Source organism: Mesocricetus auratus, unplaced genomic scaffold, assembly GCF_017639785.1.
Source record: "Mesocricetus auratus isolate SY011 unplaced genomic scaffold, BCM_Maur_2.0 Super-Scaffold_100001, whole genome shotgun sequence".
Lineage (NCBI taxonomy): Eukaryota > Metazoa > Chordata > Mammalia > Rodentia > Cricetidae > Mesocricetus > Mesocricetus auratus.
Window position 1 is genome coordinate 5,319,177 of NW_024429187.1, and position 27,515 is coordinate 5,346,691.

The 27,515-nt window shown below is 47.6% G+C and overlaps 1 protein-coding gene across 1 annotated transcript in view; it reads right to left on the reverse strand.

Annotated features, from left to right (window-relative positions):
- The window catches only part of Plbd1 (phospholipase B domain containing 1), a 43,040-nt gene that overhangs the window by 9,966 nt on the left and 5,559 nt on the right, over positions 1-27,515 (reverse strand). Inside the window, exons 2-6 of the mRNA XM_005072888.4 lie at positions 25,817-26,036; positions 15,996-16,079; positions 14,061-14,199; positions 9,353-9,493; positions 8,550-8,694 (exon numbers count right to left, since the gene is read on the reverse strand). Coding sequence (XP_005072945.1) covers positions 8,550-8,694; positions 9,353-9,493; positions 14,061-14,199; positions 15,996-16,079; positions 25,817-26,036 — 729 coding nt within the window. The remainder of the gene's footprint in view (positions 1-8,549; positions 8,695-9,352; positions 9,494-14,060; positions 14,200-15,995; positions 16,080-25,816; positions 26,037-27,515) is intronic.

Sequence of the window (27,515 nt, forward strand, 5' to 3'; positions counted from 1 at the left end):
TACATATACACGCGTATACACACACACATATAATGTGTATGAATAGTCTGCCTGAGTGTATACCACATATGTGCAGTACCCGAGGAGGCCAGAAGAGGGTATCAGAACCTCAGAACCTGGAGTTACAGATAGTTGTGAGCTGCCATGTAGGTGCTGGGAACCAAATCCAGGCAAGAGCAGCAAGTGCTCAACCTTTTCTGGGGGCTCCCTTGTCTTGTTAACTAAGAGGTAAAAGTGTATACATCTATAGGGTACATCTGATACTTAAATAAATGTACACATTGTGATTGGCTAACTCAAACTCTTCAACGTATATGTTACTTAATATTTTTCTTTACACTAACTTACCTTTCATACCAAAAAATAGCCTTTTCATATACATTAATATCTAAAGAAACAAGAGTTTCCATTTTCATGTTCTCCCTCCTAAAACATTCAAATAAATGCCTTTCTTCTTATGTACAAAAAGAACATACTTGGAACACCTAAAACCACGCCATCAGAATGTGTCATTGTGCAACTACCAAGAGCCTGGAATGGGCTAGGTAAGGTGGGAGGTACAATACATGGGTTACACCAAGACAAAGTCTTGGAAGCATGACCAGGTGTGGTGGTCATGTCTACAGCACAGTGCTTTAGAGGTAGAGAAAAGTGGATCAGGTAGATGTTCAAGGTCATCCTCAGCTACACAACAAGTTCAAGGCCAACCTGGGCCACATGAAACTCTTATCTACCCCAAACCTGGAACAAAACGGCATTTCAGTTGCATGCACAGCCCTCCAAACCTGACAATTTCCCTTTCTCCTTTGACAGCCAGAGAGTGCGTGACGTCATCGGGCTCTCACGACCTAAGTTTAATTTCCTGAGTATGGGAGGAAGAGTGGGAAACAGTAAGAGAATGTCTAACTGACTTAACGAGCTTTTCCACAGGGTGGATCAGCTCACACAGGAAGACTCGGAAGCAAGAGTGAGCTATGTGCTCCAGTCTATACAGGCTTGATGGCACCCTCGAATGCAATTCCTGGGAAGACCCGGGCTGGACATAGGACAGAGGGTGGGTCAGTTTTCAGAGACTTCTCATTCATTTACTGGTTCCCTTTGTACAGTTGGCTCAGACTGCACAACCCTGTGTGGCCTCTGTGAGCAAGCCTGTGGGAGGAGACTCCTGTGGTTGAACCAGAACTCTGACACAGACCTAATTCTTCCCTGTTGTGGCTGCCTCTCTGGACACAAGAGCAGACATTCTCGTGTGACTGAGTGCTTGAGGGCTTACTGTACTGGCGTCATAGAGTACGGATCTCTGTTAAAGGAACCAGAAGATAGAAAAATGCAGGCTACCCAGAGTTCTGGAGCAGCAAAAGCAAAACGGCAGATTGGTTTGCAAAAACTACTTGCGGGAGGGTGAGTCCGTATTGCACAGCTTAAAGACATCAAGTAAGACTCAAAGAGGGTACAAAGTCCCAATGCATGGCCTAAAGGGAAGCATTGTCTGTGTCATTTCTGTTCTGCCATGCCTCACTTTCAGCCCTGGAGGGCACATTGACAGCAGTTAGGGACGTAGTTTATAAATGTCGACTCTCAGATAACATCTCATGGTAACTTTCTTGCTGAGATTGAGAAATAAAAGGGAGTTTCTCCAGGAAATAAAGCAGACTTTAAGAGATTCAGCAGGTAAAGGCACTCGCCACCAAGTCTTGATGATCTGAGTTCTAACCTGGCACCCGCATGGTGGAAGAAGAGAACCCATTCCTGAAAGTTGTCCTCTATACACGCACACACACACACACCACACATACACACACACATACACACATACACACTCACACATACAATACACATACGCACACACACATACACACACAACACACATACACACACGCACTCACAACACACACACATGCACACACACATACACACATACACACTCACACATACAATACACACACGCACACACATACACACACGCACTCACAACACACACACAACACATACACAATACACACACAACACATACACAATACACACACAACACACACAGTAGATAAACTACTTGAAGCTAGTAAGCAGCAAGTCAGGAGTCACTGCAGACGGACTTGGAACACAGTTCTTTTCTAGCCACACGTACCCGATGGGCACAGATACGTAGTCATGCAAGAGAAAGCAATATGATTATGAGCCCGCACAACGATATGACTACATTAGAAACAAGAGCCACTCACAGGGGCGGTTTAGACAGGATGGAGCTGGGGGAGCCGCTGAGTGGCCAGTTCATCAGGAAGAGGATGGAAAACACAGGGGGGTCCTGGGAGGCCTGGAGGGAGGATGCTCTCTGAGCCAGGCGGGGAGGCTGACGGAGACAGGCGTGACCACAGAAGCCACCCTGTCCTGGCATGGCGCCAAAGCGGGTAAAGCACACACAAAGGGAGGCTAAGGAAACCGGAAGTAAGCACTACAAAGTCTGCCTGCCATCATCCGCAGCCAGTGAGTGTCCTGCTTTGAGCCTTCCTTCTAGCTTCAAGCCTTTCAGAACAGAGGGCAGGGACTTGGCCTGTGTGAGCTTGTGAGCCGTTTGTATAGATTTTACTTTTACGACAGAGTCTTCGAGATCAAAGAGGTAACATGAAATTAGTGAAAGTAATTATGGTGCCTTAAAATGTCCACAGCATGCATTTATTAAACAGACAACTTTATAAGCTAGGAAAGTAACCACATTATGGACCTTGAAGACTGACTAAAATCTCCCAGGGCTTGGAGCCTTGGCTTTCATTTTCCTGTGTCTATTGCAAAGCTTTATGCTTTGGGACCACACAGGCAGCTGGCGTCAAAGGACAGGCTTTAGTCCGGGCATGTTAGCATCACCCAGGAGCTATTCTAAACACCCTTGCCTGGGAATAAGAAAGAAACCTTTTTGGGGCCAACCAGAAGGCTCAGTGGGTGAAAATGCTAGGCAAGCTTAGTGACCCTGTAAAGGCGACAGGGAGAACTGACCCCTCCCACCGTGTCGTCCTCTGACCTCAGTCACTGTGGTGCCCAGAGAAGACGCATTCCCTTGGGTGAACTGTGTGTGGCCTTTCAGCACATTCCCCCCAAAATTTTTAGGGGCAATTGTTGGGCCTAAGAAAGGCTTGGATGCCAGGCCCAGTGTCAGCTCCTGAGCCTCACTTGAGTTTTGGGCTCAGATGTGAGGCCCAGTATGACCTCCTGAGCCTGGCTAGAGTTTGTCGATCTGTCTCTAACCTGTAACCGCCACGTGGGGGTGACTCAGTCAGATCTGATGCAAGACTGCCCCCTGCCTAGCTACCTGCCTGCTTGGTGGAATACTATTGGCCCTTAACGCCTCACTTCACCTTACCCTATCCCAAGATTCCCATCCCTTCCTGCCTGTTGGAATAAATTGAGATCCTGCTTCTACAGACTCCCGACTCAGTGTGTGTGCCCCCCACCCCCCATAACTAATGGGAGGAGGGTCTGAGTCAACACTCACCATCCCGCTCAGCTCCCGGGAAGAGGCTGGCTGGACCGGCCCTTCCCCTGATCTACCTGCAGGAAGGACATTTAAGAGGTTTGTATACGTGTGTTTCTCGCTGGAGATAGGATTCACCAGACACAATGCCATGTAAGAGCACATGCACAATTTGTGACACATACTCAGAATGTTCCAGAAAGCCTCCATTATAGGTAATTAAGCTTGAAGCCTTGGTCTCGTGGGGATTACCATTACTGGATTCAATTAGAGACACTCTGAATGGGTTCCAGCTTTTGTCCCCAAGCAAATGCTCCTCAAGCCTGCAGGCTGAGTTCCTGGTTCCTTTCCTGGTAGTCATCTCTGTTTGATGTGAGTTGAGCAATTTCAGAAAAAGAGGCATGGGTGTTTTCAGGCAGACATACTGTGTTTTAACCCAGGACTCAACCAAGTTGCTGTGTGACTTTGATCTCTGTGTATGGCCTATTTAACTTCTCTCAACCTGTTTCTGTCTTTGAAGAATCGAATAAAATACCCTTGGTCAGTGTTTTGGGTTTTGGTAGAAATGAAAAGATAATCTGTATGAGACAAATGTTTATCAACATGCCAGTCACAGGCACACAGTAGGGAATTTGAAAAAGAAAACTTTTTTTTTTGTTTTCCTTTTTACTCCAGATGAGCACAAACAAGCTGTATAGTGATTAATTCAGCTTTGAGTGTGGTCTAGTTCTCACAGTGTGACAGGCCCCATCCAAACCTTTTGTTTCCTCTTTCTTATTTCCTGTTTCCTCCCCCACCCCCTTCTCCGCTTTCTCTATAGGCAAAGTGTTACTATGTAGCTCTAGCTGTCCTGTAACTTTCTTTGTAGACCAGGCAGGCCTCAAATCGCAGACACTGGCCTGCCTCAGCCTCTTGGGTGCTGGAATTAGAGGCGTATGCAGTCCTAGCCCCCAGTCAATACTCCCGATTGGTCTCAGGGAAGTAAGTGACAGCGAGACATACCGTCTGAGGCAGGTGCTTTAACCCCAGCCCTCTCTCCGTGAGTGAGGCCAGCCTGGTCTACATAGCAAGTGTCAGGCCAGCCAGGGCTACCCCAGGCTGGCCTCAAACTCAATCCTCTCTCTGCAGCCACCTGAATGCAGGGCACAGTAGTGGCCTTGAATTGTCCACAAATACTTTGACACCTTTTTTCGTTTCAAAAGACAGGTCTTACTTTTCTGCCTTTTAGTGTAAGCTGGCCCTAGTCCCTCACTTTTAATAAATAGAATGTGGCAGAAGTGGTCGTGTGTGACTTCTCAACTAAGTCACAATAGGCAGACTAGCTTGTTCTCCTGTGTCTCTTGATTTAGTGGAAACCCAGCACCCTGTCATGGAGACACTTGGTCACTGCTGAGGAGAGCGTGGAGTGGAGAGGAAGGAGTGCCAGCCATCCCACTGGTTCCGTGAGTGCCCTCGGGAATCCCCCAGCTTAGGTTAGGCCACCGGCACTTCCAGCCCCCCAGGGCCTCCTCACTCTTTTGCCTTGTAGCTGAAGCCCAGACACAGGTTCCTCACTGTACCTATCTGAGCTGCTGGTCCAGGGAAGCCCCGAGATGCTAAGTGATTAGTGCTGTGTTAAGCTTGCCAGTGCTGGCACTGTGTCAGGACTCTTGGTCATGTAGCTATGACTTACTAATACACACACAAACAATTGGCTCAGAGCACTGGCTGCTCTTCCAGAGGTCTTGGGTTCAATTCCCAGCAACCACATGGTGGCTGACAACCATCTACAACTCAATCTGGTGTACATGTAATAAATAAATAAATCTTTAAAAAAGAGAGAGAGAGAAGGGGGGGAGAATCTCTCTATGCTCTCCCAGCTGGCCTGAGACTCACAGAGATCTGCCTATCTCGGCTTCTTGAGTGTTGGAGTTGAAATTGTGTGTCACTAAGCCTTCCCAGCTATTTCATTATAGTGATGGAAAACTGATTAATTCTGTAATACTACAAAACATCACCCATATATTTCAATGACTAGATATGCTCAAGTCAAGAAGGTCAGTTGTTATGAATCCAGTATGTATATCAACCTGGTTGATCTCGTTTTGACGTTTTATTCTGTGACAAGGTCCCGTGTAGCCCAGGCTGCCTTGAACCCCTAAGCCTGTTGCTTCCAACTCCCGAGTGCTAAGACTAGGTAAACACCACTACACCCAGCTTCAGATGGAATCTTTTTAAGTATTAACCCTTGAAGAAATAATTCCAGTAATTACTAGTCATTTCATTAATTTGTTATGATGGCCTGTAGTGGCTACCATTAGATGTCCTGATAAAGTTGAAGGTATAGCAAGGTGTGCCGGTCGAGTTCTGCTGACCTAAACACTAACCTTAGCTCTGGGGGCTGAAGACCCACCCCACCCTTACACATACCTACTCGGCTTTGAAATGCCCCCCTTAAAATCATCTAAGTCTCCCTCCATCACCCTGTGACTAACCAGGTAGATCACGCCAGACATCATATCATTTTCTTGATTGGTGTCTAGTGTAGGAACAACCTTTCTAAAAAATGTCTAAATCTCCTGTTGGCCACGACTGGCTGGGCTAGCACAGGCATCTGTGTGTAGAGAAGAAATCATGTGGGCCCTTACAACCTATCTCTTTGCCAGGGACCTTTTCTCTAACTTCCCTACACACACACACACACACACACACACACACACACACACACACACACACACACTTCTGCCTCATTTTCCCACATACCAGGATTACAGGAGAGAACTACATGCTACAACCCGACAGACTCTCTTATTTCTCACAGTGGTCTTTTCTCCTTCCCTTCCCTTCCCCTCTCTTCCCTTTCCTTCCCCTCTCTCACCTCCCTCCCCATCTTGAGTTTCACTGTACAGCCAGGCTGGCCTTAAACTCCCAGCAATCCTCCTGCCTCAGCATAGTTACCATACCTAGCTCCATGACAATCATCTCCACAGTCACTTCAGCCCCGGGTCAGGAGCACAGAGCATCGTGAAATGAACGTATTTAATGTCCAACATGGCTGAAGCTGCAGAAGGAGGGGCCTAGACCATCCAGTCATTGTTATTTCCACACATGGTGAAGGATTTGCTTCATGACTTGATGTGCGTTCTGACTCAGGAATTTTTAAAGTGTTATATTGCTTTTGTCTCATTTTAATATAAATATCTGAACTATTTCATTTGCTTATGTCCTAATTAATTTCCACCTTCCGGTTTTACTATGGCATAGTTGACAAGTAAAACCTGTATATATTCAAGGCTTAACATGTTTTTTAAAACATTGATCTTTATTTCTGTGTGTGTGCCTTCATGAGTTTATATGCAGCACTGTGTACAGGCGCTGCAGAGGTCAGAGGGCGCTATGTTTCCAGAACTGAAGTGACAGTTTCAAGCCACTCGATGCAGGTTCTAGGACTTGAACCCGGGTCCTCAAGCAAGAGCAACAAGTGCCCTAACCACTAAGCAATCTATATAGAATACACATGTATAGAGGCCAAACAGCGCCTCCTCCCCCAGCGCTCACAGCCACCTTTTCGTGTGTGTATAGGGTCAGAACATGTAATATATACTGTTAGTAGATTTCAAAAGTGTGACACACAGCACGGAACTATTGACCGAGGGATTCTTAACACCCTCACTCAGGTTATAAGAGCTTCGAGGTCACAGTCCTTCAGTCCCAACCTGACACCCTACTTCTCTTCCACCCAGCTGCCATGGCACTTCTCCATAGAGGAGGAGAAAACCACTCCCCACGGCGCCAGCTCCATGGCAAAGCTAGATGCTACATCTACTGTATGAATCCAACATGGCCGCCCCCTTCATCAACCAGCGGTCCCCATTGAGTCTTCCAGCCCCTATTGAAAGCAGAGTTGTCTGTTAGAGGAGCCATGGGTTACCTTGTTCTGTGGGCTCCTGGAAAAATACCTGCGGGATGAAAGGATGAAAATGCCCACCATACTGGGTGTGGGGCCACAAGGGATAATGGCTCCCGGCTAGGGAGTTGGGGCAGGGGATGGAGGCCAGACTGGCCACACAGCAAGGCCTTGCCTCCCAAAGATTTCCGTTGCCTTTGGAGTTTCAGTTGACTTATAAGGGTCTCTATGTTATCTGTATTGACTTATGTATTCTTTTAAAGCCATTCAAATTGCATTTTAAATTACTTATCGTTATGTGGGCGCATATAACATGTGATGTGTGGAGGTCACAGGATAATTTGCAGAAGTTAGTTCTCTCTTTCCTCCGTGAGGGTCCTGGGAATCGAACTCAGGTCCTTAGGTTTGGCAGCAGGCTGCTTTGCCAACTAGCTGTCTCATTAGCTGTGTATCTGTCCTTTATTCCCTCTTTCCTTCCTTCACTCTTTCTCTTTTCTTCCTTCTCTCTCTTCCTCTTTCCTTTCTCTCTTCCTTCATTTTTGTCTCTTTCTTTTCTTCTCTTCCCTCTCTCTGTCTCTGTCTCTGTCTCTCTGTCTCTGTCTGTCTCTCCTCTCTCTCTTCCTCTCTCTCTCTCTCTCTCTCGCTCTCTCCCTCTCCCCTCCCTGTCTCTCTCTTCTTGATAAAGGGTTTCCAATGTAGTCCTAAGTGGCCTGGAACTCTCTATGTAGGCCAGATTGACTGCCAACAGAAAAAGTAACTAAGACAGACCTATGTCATCCCGTGATACCATAATTCCTGTAGTTCCCACCTCTCCTGACTGCTGTACAAGGGCTAGACACTCAGTCATCTGTAACTATGTACTAGGGGTCACATGCCTGGTGGAGCACCATACACACTACTGTGACCGAGTGGAGATACCGAGGGCGGGACTTGCCGAGTTCCTCTGCTGGCACCACACAGCCCAGGAAACAGACATTTGAGTGTCCTATTGGCATTCCAGATAAATCCGGACAGATGCATCTACTCACATTTGCAAAGCACTTGGGAGCTCTGCAAACCCACTTACATCATTCTATTTAATTCTTCAGACAACACTCTGAAGCTCTGGTGTGCCCCAGCAGTGGACACTCTGTCCCTCCTTCCAGACCACCAGAGTTTTGCTTCGGAAAGGTCCTCAGACCTCGCACTGAATTTACTTACCTGGGTAGCTGCTGAAGGAGAGGCGGCTGCAGCTGGTGTCTCTGTCCTTGATGTTGAAATCCCAGTGCTTATAGATCCTCAGCATGGCTGCATATGTGTACCAGCTCGAGTGGGCAAAATAGATGTTCTCAAACCCAGGAAGGACCTGCAGTCACAACCACAATTAGCAGCGCGACAGTTAGCAGCGCGGCTTATGGTAACCGTGTGCGCAATACACGTGGGTGGCCCTCAGGGATTGCGCCAACTTATATTTATGGTGCGGTCTTCTTAAAAACATACTTATTCACCGGTGTGGGCACGTGCAGGTATTCCTGCGGGTGTGCGTGTGCCACGGTGCACACGTGGAGGTCAGAGGACACTCTGTGAGAGTCAGTCCTCTCCTTCCACCCTGCCACTCAAGATTTGAACTCAGGCCGTCGGGGCTTGGCAGCAAGAGCCTTTTCCCTGCCGAGTGGTCCCCTTCACTTCTTTGTTATTGGAGAATGTGGCCAAAGGAGCCCAGCATTAACATCCAATGTGTGCTGGCTGTCCTTCTAACGCACGAAAGAGAAACATCTGGAAGGTCGGAATGGTACACGTATGCAGCATAGGCAGAATTGTAGAAGAAATACTTAGTATCATGTCTCATTCCCTCCACCCAACTTCCAGCCAGGGGTGAGGAGAGGCTTGCTGTGCATGGGTTACAGACTTATAGGGAAAATGCGTGTTGGGTATGTGATTAGTGAAACTGGTTATGGTGCATAGCTAGTGGAAACTAATAGAGTCCGTGTGGGGAGCAGGAAGACAGGAGCTACCGGTCTCACCTTAATAAGAGCAGAACAGTGGCCCATGTCCCATCTCTTAAACGCTTTCATGCTGCTATTTTTTGAGGGAGATAGAGAGGGGATGAGGTCCAGCAGGTCGCCAACGGCGTTCAGGAACTGAATTTGGGACATCGTCATGGGCTGTGAAAGGACACACGACAGCAGTGAGCATTGATTTGTGACACGTCATCTTTGGCTTCGCCTGTTGTCCAGGCTCTGCTATATTATTTATTATGTGGAGGCCGTACAGTGCGGCAGGTGCACTTTGTGGCAGTAGCCATTCACAAGCAAGTTTTCAGGCTTTACAACCGAGAAGTGAAGTTAGCATGTCATGTCAGGGCAGATTCTGGAAGCGAAAGTCCTTCGCGAAGACAGCAAACAGAGCTTCTGTTGGTGTCCCTCGGCAGGAGTCCCTTGGGTACAGCAGTATTCTCTCTGGGGCGGGGGACTATTTCATGGAGGGGCCGGTGCTCTCTGAGATCTCAGCAGTATTCTATCTGGGGTGGGGGCGCTATTTTGCTGAGAGGGTCCGAACTCAGGTCCTCATGATTACACAGCAAGCACTGACTCATTTCCATAACCCACAGGTTGGTCTGTGTGTGTGTGTGTGTAAAACATTCATAAGCTGTCTCGGTTACTTTTCTACGGCTGCAACGAGACACCATGACCGGGGTAACTTATAAAAGAGTTTATTGGGTCTCCTGGTTCCAGAGGGTTAGAGTCCATAATTATCACGATAAGAAGCATGGCATCAGGCAAGAAGGCGTGGTACTGGAGCAGTACCTGAGAGCTTACATCTGATCCATAACTGGGAAGCACAGAGAGCATGGCCCTCCACCCTCAGTGACACGCCTCCTCCAACAAAGCCACACCCCCTGATCCTTCCCAAACAGTTTCAGCCATTGGCGACTGAGCATTCAAATAGATGAGCCTATGGTGGGAGGGGCTGGCATTTAAACCACCACATAAGCTTTGTTTTCCTTGTGTCTCATGTCTGAAACATTATTATTTTTAATCATGTGTCTGAGTGAGGACATGTACATGTGAATGCAGGTGCCCAAGGAGGCCGGAGCCATTGGATCTCCTGAAGCGACTGTTACAGGCAGTTGGTGCCGGGCACAAAACTCAGTTTCTCTGGAAAAACAGACATCATTCTACTATGTAGCCAGGCTGGCAAAGAACTCTCAGAAACTCTGCCGCGGCACCCCAAGTGCTCAGACTGTAGGAATGAACCACCACCCACAATTAAATTCTTATGTTAGTTTCTTTTTGCTAAAAGTTTAGGTATTTGTCCTTACAACCACAGATAAGAGTTTCCCATCATCAAGGAAACTTCTCTTTGTAACAGATGGAGCTATTACAGCAACCACAACCAATCAAAACACAGAGCTGTGGAGCCCAATCCCAAAGGATACATCTACAACACACCCCTGTACCTAAGGCTTCTGGAGAAGGGATGTAGAGACTGTAAAAGCCAGAAAATCAGGGAGTTTTCTGTGACATTGTGTCTCCTAGGAATGTCAGAGGCTTGCACTCATGGTCTCACCAATGTGACTTCCCAAACATCAGTTGAACAAGGACGCCAAGAGCTGATGGAAATGGGAAAGACCACGGGGCCTCAGCCATACTAAAGAACTGCAGGCAACTAGATAATTTGGGAGTGGGCGACACAGTCTTCCCCGGGGGAGAGCCCAACAGTTGTTTATCCCAATCCCCATGGCCAGCCCTTAGACAGACAGACAGACAAGTGGCATAAACGGACTGAGCAGGCAGCGCTTATGTATGCAGGGATATCTATGCATACGCGCCCTCGCGCGTGCGCGCTCACACACACACACACACACACACACACACACACACACACGGACGCATGTAGCAACAGTTAATAAAGAAAGAGGTCACCAGTTTGAAAGAGAGCAAGGAGGAATGAATGTGTGAGGGGGCTTAGAGAGAGGAAAAGAAAGGGGAAATGACTCAATTACACTATGATCACAAAAAAGCAAAACAAAAAAATTAAAGGTTAGATAGATTTGCATCGCTTCCCCTCTTTTTAAAAAGGAGAGGTTGCTCTTCTTTGCTGTTTAATCGTGCTTTGTAATTAGGACCAGCGTGGTTTTGAAGGCAAGCCTACAAAGCAAGTTCCACTCAAGGAAATGCTGCCTCTGCTCCTTCTCTCACCCTTTCCTTCCTTCCCTTAGAGGCAATTTTAGTTTTAGTCTATTCTTTTCCTTTTAGAAAAGATTTATTTTTACTCTATGTGCATAGATGTTTTGTCTGCGTGTCTGTGCACTATATGCATGCAGTACCCAAGGAGGCCAGAAGAGGGCACATGATCCTCTAGAACTGGAGTTAGACGTGTTGTGACCCCAACTGTGTGCATGTAACTGAACCCATGTCCTGTGCAAGAGCGGCCAGTGCTCTTAGCTGCTGAGTCACCTCTGTAGACCCCTAGGGCTTTATTCTTTAAAAATGTTTAAATTGTATTTTTTATTTTTGTGTTTGGAAGGTGTGTGTGTGTGTGTGTGTGTGTGTGTCCGTCTGTCCATCCATCCGTCAACACCAGACTGCTGAGGAACTATTTCTCAGGATGGTTTCTGGTTTCCTTCCTTCCCCCTCCTGCCATTCTTATTCCTTCCTCTCTCTCTCTTTTAGAGTTAGGGTTACTATTGCTGCGACGAAACACCATGACCTTGGGGAGGAAGGGTTCGTGAGGCTTACATTTCCACATCCATAGTCCATCACTGAAGGAAGTCAGGGTAAGACACTCACATAGGGCAGGAACCTGGAGGCTGGAGCGGATGCAGAGGCCATGGAGGGTGCTTCTCACTGGTTTGCTCCTCATGGCTTGCTCAGCCTGCTTTCTTATGGAACCCAGGAACACACCCAGAGATGGCCCCATCCTTAGTGGTCTGAACCCTTCCCTATCCATCACTAATTTAAAAAAATGCCCCGCAGGCTTGACTACAGCCAGATCCTATGGAGGCATATTTTTTTTTTTTCCAGTTAAGGCTCCCTCATCTCAGATGACTCTAGCCTGGGTCAAGTTCACATAAAACTAGCCAGCACATACAGTATCTCATGTAGCCCAGGCTGGCCTCAAATGCCCTATGCAGCTGAGAAAATGGCTGTTCTAGTTTCATTTCTGCTGGTGTGATAAACTATCTGGATAGGAAGCAGCTCAGGGGAGGAAGGGGTTTACTTGGCTTACAAGTGCATGGTCATTTCAGGGAGGTCAAGACACAACCACAGCCAAGAGCAGAGAGAACAAATGCGTCCTGGCTAGTGTACTTCCGACTCAGCCGTCACTCTCTGCTCTGTACAGCCCGGGGCACAGTCCATCAGATGGGGCCGCCCACATTCAGGATGGGATCGCCCACATTCAGGATGGGGCCGCCCACATTCAGGATAGGGCCGCCCACATTCAGGATGGGGCCGCCCACACTCAGGATGGGGCCGCCCACACTCAGGATGGGGCCGCCCACATTCAGGATGGGATCGCCCACATTCAGGATGGGGCCGCCCACATTCAGGATGGGGCCGCCCACATTCAGGATGGGATCGCCCACATTCAGGATGGGGCCGCCCACATTCAGGATGGGTTTCCCGTCTCAGTTGCCATCAAGCCAGGCAAGCCCAGAGGCCAACCTGGTCTAGACTACCCCTCAAGAGTCTTCCCTGGTGATTCTTAGTCGTTTTGGCCATTAAAACTAAGCAGCACAGGGCTTTGAACTCCTGATCCTTCCAGCTACACACCTCAAGGGCTTGAGTTTCAGACGTGTGCCACCATGCCCAATTTTACGTTGTATTTCTAATTTGTGAGCAAGCGTGATCCCCTATGGTTAAGAATTATGAACAACATTTTGGTTAAGTTTTTTCAAATATTTTGCCCTATGTATACATGCGCGTGCATGCACATATGCACATGCACACACACACACACACACACACACACACACACACACACACACACACACACACACACACTACCCCATGGTAACAAAATATCCATAACTTTTGGGACTATGTCAGCTGGTACCTTAGGTACCTCAAGGTTTCTTAATTTCTTTCCAGAGTGACAACCCACACTTTTGCACATTTGTGTGTTTATGTGATTATCGCTGGGCGTGGAAATCAGAATTTATATACTAAGACATTTTTGTCTTACTAGGAAGGAAGTCTAAAACCCCCATCAAGTTAGCTAAAAAGCCTGTACTTTTGTAACTAGCTCTTAAGCCTCACCATGAGCTGTGTATAGAAAAGGCTGGAAAAAATAGAAACAAACTATGTTGCCAACCAAAACTCTGTGTTGGTCAATTAGACGTCACAGTATGATGGCTATAACAGTGCTTGTCTGTGAGGAATGTATATCCTGGTCCCACTTTGATCTCGGAATAACTTGGAATGTTTTTGTTTTGTTTTTGCTTGGTTGAGATAGAGTCTCACTATGTAGCCCAGGCTGGCTTGGAAGTAATTAAGTAGCCCAGGTTGGCTATGTACTCTTGACATTTGGCTTGTTTGTTTTGTCAGTTGGATTTATTCAAATGGATTTCTGTAAGAAGGAAAAATAGATTCAGACATTTTTATTTTGTTTTGTTTATGGCGTTAGGGATAGAACTGTCCGAAAAGCTATGTCCCTAGCCTTGGATTAAAAAATTCTTTTTCACCACTCAGGCCATACAAACTCTGAGATACCTTTGAGAAGTCCTACCTTCGTATTTTCTAATGAAGCCCTTTTCAGTGCTCCTATATAAAGACCGTCCAACTGGGCCATAACATAGCCGGTGTGTCTCCAGAACGGGCTGTCTTTCTGTTGTCTGATGTTTTTCCGTGTCCACTGGTCTTGTTTCCTGGGGGAGAAATTAGATTTGACCACAGATCTCAATGCTGACTCACTCAAAGCCAAATCAAAGCAGGGTCTAGAGGCCACGCACCCGCACACGGTGGTGTAATTAAACTCTGAGTTTTATTAAGTCACCGCTCAAGTGATTCAGCAGACATCAAACTGTTTCTACTTTTACCCCAGGACGTTGGCTCTTTCGGAGCTTTCTTGGGGTCTTATCTAGGGAACTAGGCATGTGATCCTAACCTGTGAAAGCCAAGCGCAGACTGTCACTGTGCAGTCCTTAAAGCACACTGCTCCAGCGGTAAAGACTTGACTTTCGTATGTAGAAGAGCTGAAATTGCTCAAAGGGGGACCACGCTCTGAGGACAAGACCGTCTAACCATGGTTCTGTGTCTCTCACAAATCTCTCCATCTCAGGTTGTTATTGATATCTGCCTTAGCATTTCTGTTCCATCATTCTCAGAGAAAAGGATTATTGTTTTCTAATTTACTGCCTGTGAGTGTCTTGCCTGCCCGTATATCTGTGGGCCATGCGCATGCAGTGCCCACAAAGGCCAGAAGAGGGCGTGGGATCTCCTGGATGCAGAGCTACCACGTGGGTTCTGGGAACAGACCCGGGGTATCTACAGCAGCAGCAAGTGTTCTTAACTGTGGAGCCACCTGCCAGGCCTTAGATTAAAACAAAACAAAACAAAACCAAAAACTAGTATTATTGTTGCTGTTTTTGTTTTTTTCAAGACAGGGTTTCTCTGTGTAGCTCTGGAGGCTGTCCTCGAACTCTCTCTGAAGACCAGGCTGGCCTCGAACTCACAGAGATCCTCCTGTCTCTGCCTCCTAAGTGCCGGGATTAAAGTGTGCCAGCACTGCCCAGCTCAAATGGTTTATTTTTAGTAGTTCTATCATTTTTATGTCTTAATTTAGTTCTTTCTATGGGCTGATTTAATGATCTGACATAATTTTTCACACAGAAAGCTACTGTTTGGGGGTGTCTCTAAAGATAATCCAATGCACACCGCAGGAGGTCCAGCATCATAGTCTTGCCTGATGTGTGGTCCAAGCGCTTGGCTTTCTCGAGGGGCATGTTTAATGTGTGATCCAGCAGACCACACAAGAACCCTCGGGACCCCAGATGACTCTCCTGCCAGACCATCGATTTAGTCAGATTTAAAATTTACTCTTCAGAAAATTTAATTAAAATGGAAATACCCCCAGAAAGCACTAGAAGCCTGACTTTAGAACTGGGCATATGGATAATCTCTGAACCCCAGAGACTGAGGCAAGGGGATCATGGATTTGAGGTCAGTCTGGGCTAAGACCCTGTAGATTTCCCCACCTTCCAGCATGGGATTAAGTGTTCCCTAACACCCACTCAGAACTAACTGCCAGGTGCACGGCACAGAAACACCTGAAGGAGGAGAAGGGGGGCCTAGAAAGAAAGAGAGGGGCACCCACGTGGGGGCTCCGTCACTGCCCACGGCTTCCAGTTATCTCACCTATTGATAATGGGACATTCAACCTGACCTCTGAAGGAGCCCGGATGACTGCAACAGGTCTTACTCCTGCTCCAATAGGAGAGGCTCCGCTGGAGAGACAGAGTAGGAGCAATAGGAGAGGCTCCGCTGGAGAGACAGAGTAGAGCAATAGGAGAGGCTCTGCTGGAGAGACAGAGTAGGAGCAATAGGAGAGGCTCCGCTGGAGAGACAGAGTAGAGCAATAGGGGAGGCTCTGCTGGAGAGACAGAGTAGGAGCTTGGCAAGGTGAGGGGTTCTGGCAATGAGAACAGAAAGCTTTTATACATACTTCATGAAGTCCTGCACTTTTTCCATGATGGAAGGGTCCTTGATCAGCTGTGGGTACAGGTTCAAGAAGTGGTCATACATGTGTCTGTAACGACAGGCAGAATGCATTACATTCCGGGTCTACTGGGTTTCACGATTGCAATAACTCTGGCTAACTAGAATGCTCACCACTCACAAACCTCCACCATCATTCTTTAAATGCACACCTTGAAATTAAGAAGTCTCTCCAGGAGCTAGAGAGATGGTTCAGTAGTTAAGAGCACTCACTGTTCTCCCAGAGGCCCCGAGTTTGGTTCCCAGCATACAACATAAAGGCAGGGTGTGGTGGCGTGTGACTGCAACCACTGTGATGGGATGAGGAAGAGAGGTGGATGCTGGGAGCTTGGGCCGACCAGCTTATGGGAAATGATGAGTTCTGGCATCAGCAACGAGATTGCCTTAAAAAAGAAGGTGGCGGCACTGGAGAGACGGCTCAGTGGTCAAGAGAGCATATTAGTCACATAGAGGACGTGAGTTCAATTCCCAGCACTCATATGAGGAAACTTTAAATACCTATAACTCCAGATGCAAGGAATCCAGTGTACACACACACACACACACACACACACACACACACACCACACACCTACATAATGATAAAATAATAACACAATTTTAAAGTAATGTGGGATGCAGATGCAGAAGAGGATGACAGTGCCCACAGTGGCTTCTACTGGAACAGCTTATCCTGAGCGGGCAGCGCTGTTTTGGGACACTGTGGAATCTTTTGGACACGTAGCCTAGAAGTCAGAGGTGGAGCTGTGGGGGTGGGGCGAGAGGGTCATCCCTTCTCCTGGAGTCCTGTGCTTTCTGAACCTGGACGTCATGTAACCAGCTGCACAGGCTCCCACTGATACAGCCACAAGCTACTCCTATGGCTTTTCCTATTCTGCCATGACGGGCTGTATCCCCCAAACCATGAGCCCCCAATAAACCTTGCCTCCTTTAGAGTTAGAGTTTAGGGAAAGTCCCTAACAGAGCTCCCTCCTGTAAGGTTCCCACACGACACATTGCTCCCATGGGCCCAGATGACCAGGGCTTGAACCCTCTGATGCCTGGAGTCCAAATAGCCTTTCTCCTTACAGTTGCTCACCCCAAGGTCTTGTCACAGATGGAAAGCTAGCTGAGACCCCTAAGCAGGGCTGTTGATGCTTTGGATTTGTTTCTTAGGGCAACAGATTTAGGGGCTCTTAGTCCAAGATGTCCCTACACATCTCAGTGAGTTTCAGGAGACAACCAAGTGTTCCGTGTGGCCTTGGGTGAAGCCAGGAGACACTGAGAGACCTTAGACCTGGCAGACATAGGGGATGGCTATTGAAATCTAGGTAGCAGTGATTGATTACACAGCGGGAGGCCATGGAGAGAATGCAGTCTTATCATATATCAGACGATTAAAAAAAGGGGGGGGGAATAAAAGAGCTTGTTCTATTGTGGTGTCTGCTGGGGAATGGCTAACCCTCCTCACAAGATGCCTCAGCGACATAGACCCATTCTTGGGATCACTGGTCAGAGGAGGGGAGAAGTATGTATGGATTGTGGAAATCGCACCTCATGTGAGTTAGAAGTGACTCTGCTAACACCTTCAGTTGGAGGAATGAGATTCAGACCACAGAGAAGTCAGGATTTTGCTTGTAGAATCTAGCCCCCCGACCCCCATGGGGTGGAGTGGGGGGCTGGAGAGATGGCTCAGAGGTTAAGAGCACTGACTGCTCTGGGGGGGAGGAAGGGGGGAGGAAGTAAGGGGGTGGGATGGAATTGGGGACTGGAGAGATGGCTCAGAGGTTAAGAGCACTGACTGCTCTCCCAGAGGTCCTGAGTTCAGTTCCCAGCAACCACATGGTGGTTCACAGTCATCTGTAATAGGATCTGGTACCCTCTTCTGGCATGCAGGCATACATGAAGGCAGAATGCTATATACGTAATAAACAAACAAACAAATAAATCTTAAAGAAAAAAAAAGAATCTTACCCAGGATGATGGAGTGTAACTTTGAATTTTGAATACTAAATCCAAAGTCTTTGTGCTTCAGTGTTATACTCTATTGCTTATTTACTCCACATATAACTACTTACGCACTTACGTAATTTTTACTGGGCTGCGGAGATGGCTCAGTGGTTAAGAGTGCTTGCTGTTTGGTTTTTAGCACCCACAAGGTGGCTCACAACCATCATTAACTCCTGATGTAGAGGATCTGATGCCCCCTTCTGGCCTCCATGGGCGCTACACACACGGCACACACACATCCATGCAGGCAAAACACTCACACACATAAGATAAATATAAAAACAAATTTAAGCATGCAAATATAATCCAAAGTGCATAAGCTTTTGGGCTGAAGGCACTCCTGTGAGCTTGGTGAATGTTCCCGAGTCACAAAGCCCTCTAAGTGACACTGTACGCTCTTCTGCCTGGGGAGAGTGGCGTTAGGATAGGAAGCCAAGTGGCCGCCATGGGCAGGTGAAACCTATTTTCTGGAAAAAAGGCTAAGCCTAGAAAGATGGTCATGCTAAGGCTTGAGTATGTGGCCTCACCTGCAGATGTACGAGAATGCTGGGTAGAAAGGGATGCAAGCATTTTGAACTGGGAGGTGCTAAGAGACAGGGCCAACTGTCTAAGCCGGTTTTGTTACTAAAACAATGAAATCACAAGGCTGTGGGGTTTTTTTGTATAGAAGTCTGGCAAGATGACTCAGCCTGTAACAGTGATTGCCCTGCAAGGCTGATGGCCCGAGTTTGATACCCAAAGCTCACATAAAGGCAGAAGGAGAGAACCAACTCCTGAGAGTCAACCTCTGACTCCCACAGATTGTCATGGCGAGCATCCCCTCCCTACCACACACTAGGTACATGTGCAAGTGCACACACACACACACTCACAGACACACCACATATACACACTCACACACTCACAGACACACCACATATACACACACTCACACACAGACATACCACATAAACACACACTCACACACACATACCACATACACTCACACACTCACAGACACACCACATACACACAGACACACCACATACACACACTCACACACACATACCACATACTCACACACATTCACACTCACTCACACACCACATATACTCACACACACCACATACACTCACTAGATTAAACAATATTTTAAAACTATAGAAAGTAGACTTTATATACAAATTTAATTTTTTTAGAAAAAATAAACTGTGGACTTTTGATATACAGTGATCACTTAAGTAAGGAAACAAAATATTGGATATTTTACCACGGTCCCCATCCTTCCTGCACCCTGCTAGGGAATTTTACCACGGTCCCCATCCTCCCTGTACTCTGCTAGGGAATTTCACCACGGTTCCCATCACTGCCTAGTTCACCCAGTATGTGGTGTGTCATTGTCAACAGCACAGCCTCAACTGAGGAAAGTTCTGTGGGTTTTGCTCCAGGGAGCATGTGTGGAGACTTGTTGGCTCTTAAAGCATTTTCAGTGCTCAGTGAAAAGCAGTCAAACCCCAAATGTCAGGATTTCCAACACAGCAAAACCTGAAGCAGAGGCGCCTCAAGCTTGACTTGGAGATGATGGCTGCTAAGGATACCTACATAAGGAGACAGACGGAAATATAGACAGACAGCTGCTACTGTTTATTTTGTAGATATTTTAAATTTATCTTTACTTTTTGAGCATATTAGTGTGTGTGTGTGGGTGTTCAGGTGTGTGTGTGTGTGTGTGTGTGTGTGTGTGTGTGTGTGTGTGTGTGTAGGCACATGCATGCATGTATGTATTCAGATGAGGTGAGAGGATAATCATAGAATTTGCTCCTCAGGCACTTTCCACCTTGCTTTTGAGACAGGGTTTCCCTTTGGCTTGGAACTCAACAAGCAGGCTGAACTGGTTGGTAGTGAGCCCAGCGATGTCCCTGTCTCTGCCTCCCTGAGTCATCATGCTATTCTGTTACTCGGGTTATAGGATGGAGTTTAGGTCCCCACATTTGCAAAGGCAAGCACTTTACAGGCTAAGCCAGCCCCCAAGGGCATAGACATTTGCTAACGACTAAAAGCAAGAGCTCTGACTTCTCCGTGGTTCTATCTCATGCAGCAGAGCCAGGCATGTGGAAGAAATTCTTGAGGCATTTTTTTGGGGGGGAGGGGGTTGAGATAGGGTTCTCTGTGTAAAAGTTTTAGCTGTCCTGAAACTCACTTTGTAGACCAGGCTGGCCTTGAACTCATAGAGAACCATCTGCCTTTGCCTCCCGAGTGCTAGGATTAAAGGTGTGTGCAAGACATTCTTGGCAGTAGCCCAAACGCAAGAGATGAACTGTTTGCTTATTCTATTGCGACCGTGGTGCTGGCACACTTTACCAGCCTTAGCAACGGTTGTATCAACAAGTTAAATATTCTCCACCAAAGAATGCTAGTGCCCATCTCTGCCCCTCCCTCCTGAGCAACAAAACATGTGTGTGGCATCGAATCCACTCCTTCCAGAGGGGCAGTTGCCATAGAGGCTTCAGTCTTGGACACCCCATTTTTTTAGCCATTTTATTTAAGCAACTAGAGAGAGCATCCTAGGGTCCACATCCTCATCCCCCTTTCGTCCCAGAAATGTTTCAATGCCTCATTTTCTCAATGACTCATCCAAGACTACTTAATTTTTACGTGGTCAGGGAGACATCAGAGACTGAATTACAACTCTTAGGGAGTTGCCCAATCAGGGTCAAAAACGAAGGAAGGAAACCCAGTGTGACTGGGGCTACCCTGCTGTGCTGTATGAAAACACTTGCTGTCTTTCTGATTCATCAGCTGCAGCAATAGGGTTCAATTAAACCTAATGAGCATGTGCTTAGCAGCTGGGGCAGAGGTGCCAAGCCAGGCATCTGGGTGCATAGATGCGGTTAACACAGGGACCCTCCATTCAAGCTCCTACAGAAGGGGAGGGGCAGATGGAGCAGCAAGTCAGTGGGGACACAGTCATCAGAAACCATCAAGAAGACATCACTGGAGGACGGAGAGACGGTTCCGTGGGGAAGAGAGTTTCCTGCTCCTGCAAAGGGCTTACGTTTGCTTCCCAGCACCTACATTAGGTGACTTACAACCACCTAATGCTCCAATTCTGGGGGATCCGATGCCATCTTCTGGCCTCTGGGGCACACACAAGCATATGGTGCACACTCATCACAAACAAACAAACAAACAAACAGGAAAGACAGCCTTTAGCTGAGGCATGATGGCATAGGACTATAATCCCAGGATTTGGGAAGTAGAGGCAGGAGGAGCAGGTATTTAAGGTCGCCCTTAGCAACATGGTGAGTTGTGGGTCAATCCATCTCCAAAGACAAGGGGAAGAGGAGTAGAAGGCAGTCTGTGTAACAGGCTGCGGGTTACCTTTCTTGTTGCTGGGATGGGGTGCCCCAAGGCCGTACCTCAAAGGAGGGAGGATTTATTTTTACTCATGGTTTGAGAGGCTGCATTCCAGCATGGCGTAGGTGGGGTGGCTTTGTGTCATTAAGAGCCTGTGGCTGGGACTCCAGATTTTGGTGAGGAGGAAGCAGAGATGGCCATCTGGAACTGGATGGAGCTGGCCTAAAGCCCTTAGGTTTAACTCCTACACACTGTATCTGCCAGCTAGACCCCCATGTCCAAAAGTTTCCACAAGTTCCCCCTAACAGGGCCACCAGCTGGTGGTCAAATGTTTGAATGCAGGAACCTGGTGGGAGGGGGCATTTTACATTCAAATTGTAATGCTGGCCCTGGATGGCCAGCAATTTTTCGGTTAGCGGCCATGAGGGAGGCAGCACCGAGTTCCCGGGAATCCATTAGTTCACACATCACACTGTGGCATCCTCAGCCTAGAAGGTGTAATCCTAGGAGTCCTGCTAGCACCAAGAGCTTTGTGCCTTCCGGCTGGAGCGCATGGCCCTGTGAGCCCAGCCTGTCTACTCCACGGGGCAGGTGATTCCTTGACAGCCAGCTCTGGCTCTGGTACAGCGGACTGGGTCAGAAGCCTCATCTCTGGGGCCACATCAGAAGAGGACAAGGGACACAAATGTCACCGGTTCCCCAGCCCTGGGCCAACTCAAAAGCAGCCAGTACTGAGGCCAAAGATGATCTAAACACACCCTCACGCTGAGATTCCCGCCTGACTCTGCCTTTCAGTAAACAGGAGGACAGAGCCTGTGAGCGGTTCCTGCATGTCTGCTCCCCGGGACTCTGCATACTATGCTTGCAGAACGCTCACAGGTTGTTTGTTGCAGCAGCGAAGCCAAGATCGTCCCACTTGGGAGGCAGAGGCAAGCGAATCTCTTTGAGTCTGAGGCTAACCTGGGTTACACAGAATGTTCCACAACAGCCAGGGTTACATAGTGAGACCATTTCTTAATAAAAAAGAAAACAAAAACAAAACCCACATAGACAAACCATGAGATTTTACTTCAAAAGCAAAACAAAGCCAACCAATTAAAAACAAAACAAATCATAGTTATTGAATCATAGCTGCTTTTTAAAAATTAAGACTAAGCAGCCGGGCCCAGTGGTTCATGCCTTTAAACTCAGCACTCACTTGGGAGACAGAGGCAGGCAGATCTCTGAGTTCAAGGCCAACCTGATCTACAGAGTGAGTTCCAGGACAGCCAGAGGCAAGTAGTGAGATGCTGTCTCAAAAACCCCAAAGAGACAAAGAAATAATGTTTTCTATAGACATGCTTTTAGATATTTTGGTGCGGAAGTCAAATAAATGAGGATATTCAAAGATAAATGCTTTATGTCTTGATTGAAGGCAGGACTGGTCAGATGGCTCAGCAAGTAGAGACAGTTGCCCGTGAGCCTGACAGCCCAAGTCTGATCTCCGGAACCCACAGAGTAGAAGGAGAGAACAGAGTATCACAGACTGCCCTGTAGTTCCACACGCGCGCACACACACACATACATATACACGCACACAGACATATACACACATACATACACACACATACATATACACACACACATGAAAACAAAGAAAAGCATTAAAACTCATCCCCTAATCCATCCCCAGTGCCTTCTGTGAGATGTTGCAACATGAGAATGACATCACACCATCCAATCAGAAGCCTGCCACACCCCATGTGCCCTCTCCTCAGTGGGGTTCGGTGGAAATACCCAAGGAACATGCCTTTATCCTTGACATGTCCCACAGACCCCAGCTGCTCCCTCAAAACTCGTTTTCCCTCAGGGTCATTGACAACTTAATCTTATCTGTCTATGTTCAAATATTTCTAGTCTGAATTCTTTCTCCAAACTTGCAACTCAGTTAAATAACACAGTCACAACTCTGGAGAAGGAGGCGCAGAAAGAGTTCTAGGAGCGCTAAGAAGTTGGATTTACACATATGATATAGCTTTAAACGCATTCTAAGAGTACTTTCAAGCTTTAAACACATTCTAAGAGTATTTTCAAGGGGTTGGGGAGCTGGCTCAGGGGTTAAGAGCACAGAGGACCTGTTCAGTTCCCAGCATGCACACGGTAATTCTAGTTATAGGGGCCCTTGATGCCCTCGTCTAGCCTCCGCTAAGTACCGCACGCACACGGTGCACTTACATCCAATAATAGAAAGTACCACACACACACGGTGCACTTACATCTAATAATAGAGGAGCTGTCTATAACTGGTACTGCCTCAGGGGCTCAGAACCAGAGTGAGGTCCATAGTTCACATCACAACGAGGGTCACTAGCCCCCGTAAGGTTAGGTCGAACTGTATTGACTAGGTCACAGGGAATACAAGCAGCACGCCAAGCTGGAAAGGGTTTTATAGCCAATGCGATGTGACAGAATGAGACGCAACTTTGCTCCATTTAATGGTAAAGCAATTTTCTGTAAAGCAATTCTCCAGCACTTGGAAGTTGAGGCAGGAGGATCACTGCAACTTTGAGGCCGCCCTGGGTGGCTTAATGAATCCTAGGTGTCTTAATAGGGGTTTCTTTTGCTTTGACAAAACATCAAGACCAAAAGGAAAGTTGGAAAGGAAAGGGCTTATTCAGCTTACGTTTCTACATCGTGGTTTATCACTGAAGGAAGTCAGGACAGGGACTCAAGCAGGGCAGGATCCTGGAGGCAGGAGCTGATGCAGAGGCCATGGAGGGGCGCTGCTCACTGGCTCACCACTGATGGCTTGCTCTGCCTGCTTTCTTACAGAACCCAGGACCACCATGGGCTGGGCCCTCCAGCCCTGATCAACAGTTGAGAAGATGCCTTATAGCTGGATCTCATGGAGACGTTTCCTCAGCGAGGCTCCTTCCTCTCTGGTGACTCTAGTCTGTGTCAAGCAGACACAGACCCAGCCAGCACACCAGGGCAGTCATGGCTATGTAGTGAGTTGGAATGAGACCTTGTTTCAAGCAATCAGACGGGACTGGGACCACTGTTGGTAGCACGATGTTAGCAGCATTCTGGAAGCCCTGGTTAGGATCCCGGCACGGCAGGAAGCTGGGCTTGGTGGCCGATGCTTCTAATCTCAGCACTTAGGAGGTGGAGGCAGGAAGATCAGAAGTTTAAGGCCATCTTTGACTTTATAATGAGTTCAAGACAAGCCTGGTATACACGAGACCCTGCTACAAATTCCATAAAACCTTAAGTGTGGTGATTAAACTATCAACTATGTCCTTGTTATTTATACAAGACTAGGCAAGGACACCAGGGTTGGTTAAAAATAGACTTACGAGCAATAGTTACAGTACACTTCATGAAAATTTCAATTTAGCCCTCTCTGTCCACTGGGAAGTATTGTTTCAAACTAGAGGAAAACGCATGCGCTTCCATTTTATTGATTTAAACAGTCCCCAGCATGTCTTCATTCATTTGCGGCGTGGGTACGGGAGTGAGTGTGCCACGGTGTATGTAAGGAGGTGAGAGACAGCGTTGCCCTTTGATCGTGTGGGTCCCTGGGCTTGAACTCAGGCAGTCAGGCTTGGCGGCAATTGCCTCTACCACTGAATCACTTCACTGGCCCCTTACGTTTTACTTTTAATAAACCCTCAGTGCTTGGTCCTCTCAGGAAGTCACTCCACATCTTACCTGCTTTCTACTCAATGGAAAATTGGATAGAAAGGACGGCTTAATGCTTCAAAATGGTTTCATAGGAAATGAAGAGCAGGTGTCTGAAAGACGGCTGTTGGTAAAGTGCCCGTCACACAAGCAGGAGGGCCCTGAGAGCACACGTGACAAGCTGGGGTGACTGACAGCATGTGCACCCCAGTGCTGGAGGGGTGGCAACAGGAGGCACTCTGGAGCCCGTCGGCCGTCCAGTCATGCTGAGGCGCAGGGTTTCAGGTTCAGTGAGAAGCTCCTGCGCCCAAAACTTTAAAGTGGAGAGCGGTCGAGGAAGATTCCATCACGTCCCAACCTCTGGCTTATGCTCAATTCAGGCACACCTGTATACACGTGCGCACACTCATACTGACAAGTATATTCACCACATACAACACGCAAAGGTGGTGGCGCACGCCTTTAATCCCAGCACCTCAGGAGGCAGAGGCAGGTGGATCTCTGTGAGTTCGAGGCCAGCCTGGTCTACAAAGTGACAGCCAGGACTACACACAGAGAAACCCTGTTTTGAAAGCCAAAAGTGGAAGGGTTTCAAGAAAGAAGTGTTATGAGAATGGGCGGATGCCCAACCTGGGTGCTTTGAGTCTTCTGGGCGGATGTGATTGTGTCTGCTGGAGGGTGCTGACAACCTATCACGTGCACCCCAGCCACCTCCCACTCCTAACGCATCACTCCAGGGTCTGGGAGCCACTTCTGGACAAAGCAAAGGGATGGGATACTTACAGAGCCGTGAGGTAGCCCTCCAGGTAGCCAGCCATAAACATGGTAATCTCATTGCTCAGGTACTGAGAGCCATATCCAGCTCTGATCTCCAGGATGTTCCAGCCTATGTTTTGAATGGAGTCATTGTAGAAGCCGTAGGCATCCCCACTCCTGTCCAGACCATTCTTGACTTCCACTGTCTTCGATTCAGGTATCCAGTATGCGGTTGCATAGTAGACTCCTGGAGGAAAAGGGAGCCATGAGGGATGCACTCAACTATGGCTTCCAGTGTTTGTCTTTAAAGATTTCTGTCCTACAGGCTGGGGCCATGTCAGTGAAGTACTATGCTGAGCAAGCATAAGGACCCAAATTTGATCTCTAATACCCTAGTAAAAGCCAGGTGTGGTAATCCCAGTACTGGTTCTCTGGAGCTCACTGGCTAGTCTAGTCTGGGGCCAGTAAGAAACCTGTCTTTGAAAATAAATAAATGAATAAATAAATAAATAAGGTAGACAGCATCCCAAGGAAGACCCGAGACTGACCGCAGGCTCTACACACACACACACACACACACACACACACACACACACACACACACACACATCTCTTACTCAGTTCTGACAACAAATAATAGACCATTAAGCTGAGCAGCTACAATCTAGCAACTCTACACAGCTTACTTAAAAATCCCTTTCCGAATATAAGAAGTCTGCTCTCCAAGTTTCTTTCTGACTCCAGAAGCCATAGTTGACCCCTACCATGACACCTCTCTCCCTCTCTCTCTCTCTCTCTCTCTCTCTCTCTCTCTCTCTCTCTCTCTCTCTCTCTCTCTCTCACACACACACACACACACACACACACACACACACACACACAGAGGAAATGAGGAAGCAGGGCTGACTTTACCACAGAAGAAAAAAAAGAAGCTGGGAGAGAAGGGTTCACAAAACGGGAACCACAAAAGAAAGAGGGCCAGCGAGTCCACAGGTCTCTTCCCTTCCAGCTCGATTCTCTAAGCACAAGTACATGAATCTTTCTCCAAAACCCTTTGCTGCACACTGAGGCTAGCCCAGGCAAGGGGAGCATTCAATGACTCAGTTCACTCTTGCTGGAGCTACCTACTCCCCTGACCACAAAAGCCAGCTGCTCTGACACCAGCACACCTCCACACAAAGACTCCAACGTCCCATCCTCAGGACTCACCCCAAACAGCTGGCTACCCACAGACCATGCATTCGGAATTAACCCCAAACCTGAGGTTTTTGATCCACCCCTAATAGATGTCACTCATTCCATGGTTTCTATCAATTCCTTCTTGTTTCTAGTGCCTGTACTAATTTTCCCCAACTCCCTTAGCATGTTAACTCATCATACATTTCTACTGGTGAAGAACACTTCTCCACAGGGGCAGATGTTGGAGAAAGTGAATTGGTGGGGGAAAATACTGTGTTTCTAACCCTAACCTCATTTTCAGGAGTTCTTTGGAAGTGAAGATCACAGCCGCCCGCCTCTGTGAAGGGCTGCTGTCCCCACACCTCTGTGAAGGGCTGCTGTCCCCCACAACATGACATTTCTTTGAGGACTCTCACTTGTGTGATTTTTTTTTCAGGTTTATCCTATGTTGCTCACATGTATGACCGAGCACCACTCGCACGTCTGGTGCCTATGAGTGCCTGGCAGCTTGGAGATCAGAAGAGGGTGTTGGATCCCCTGCAACTGC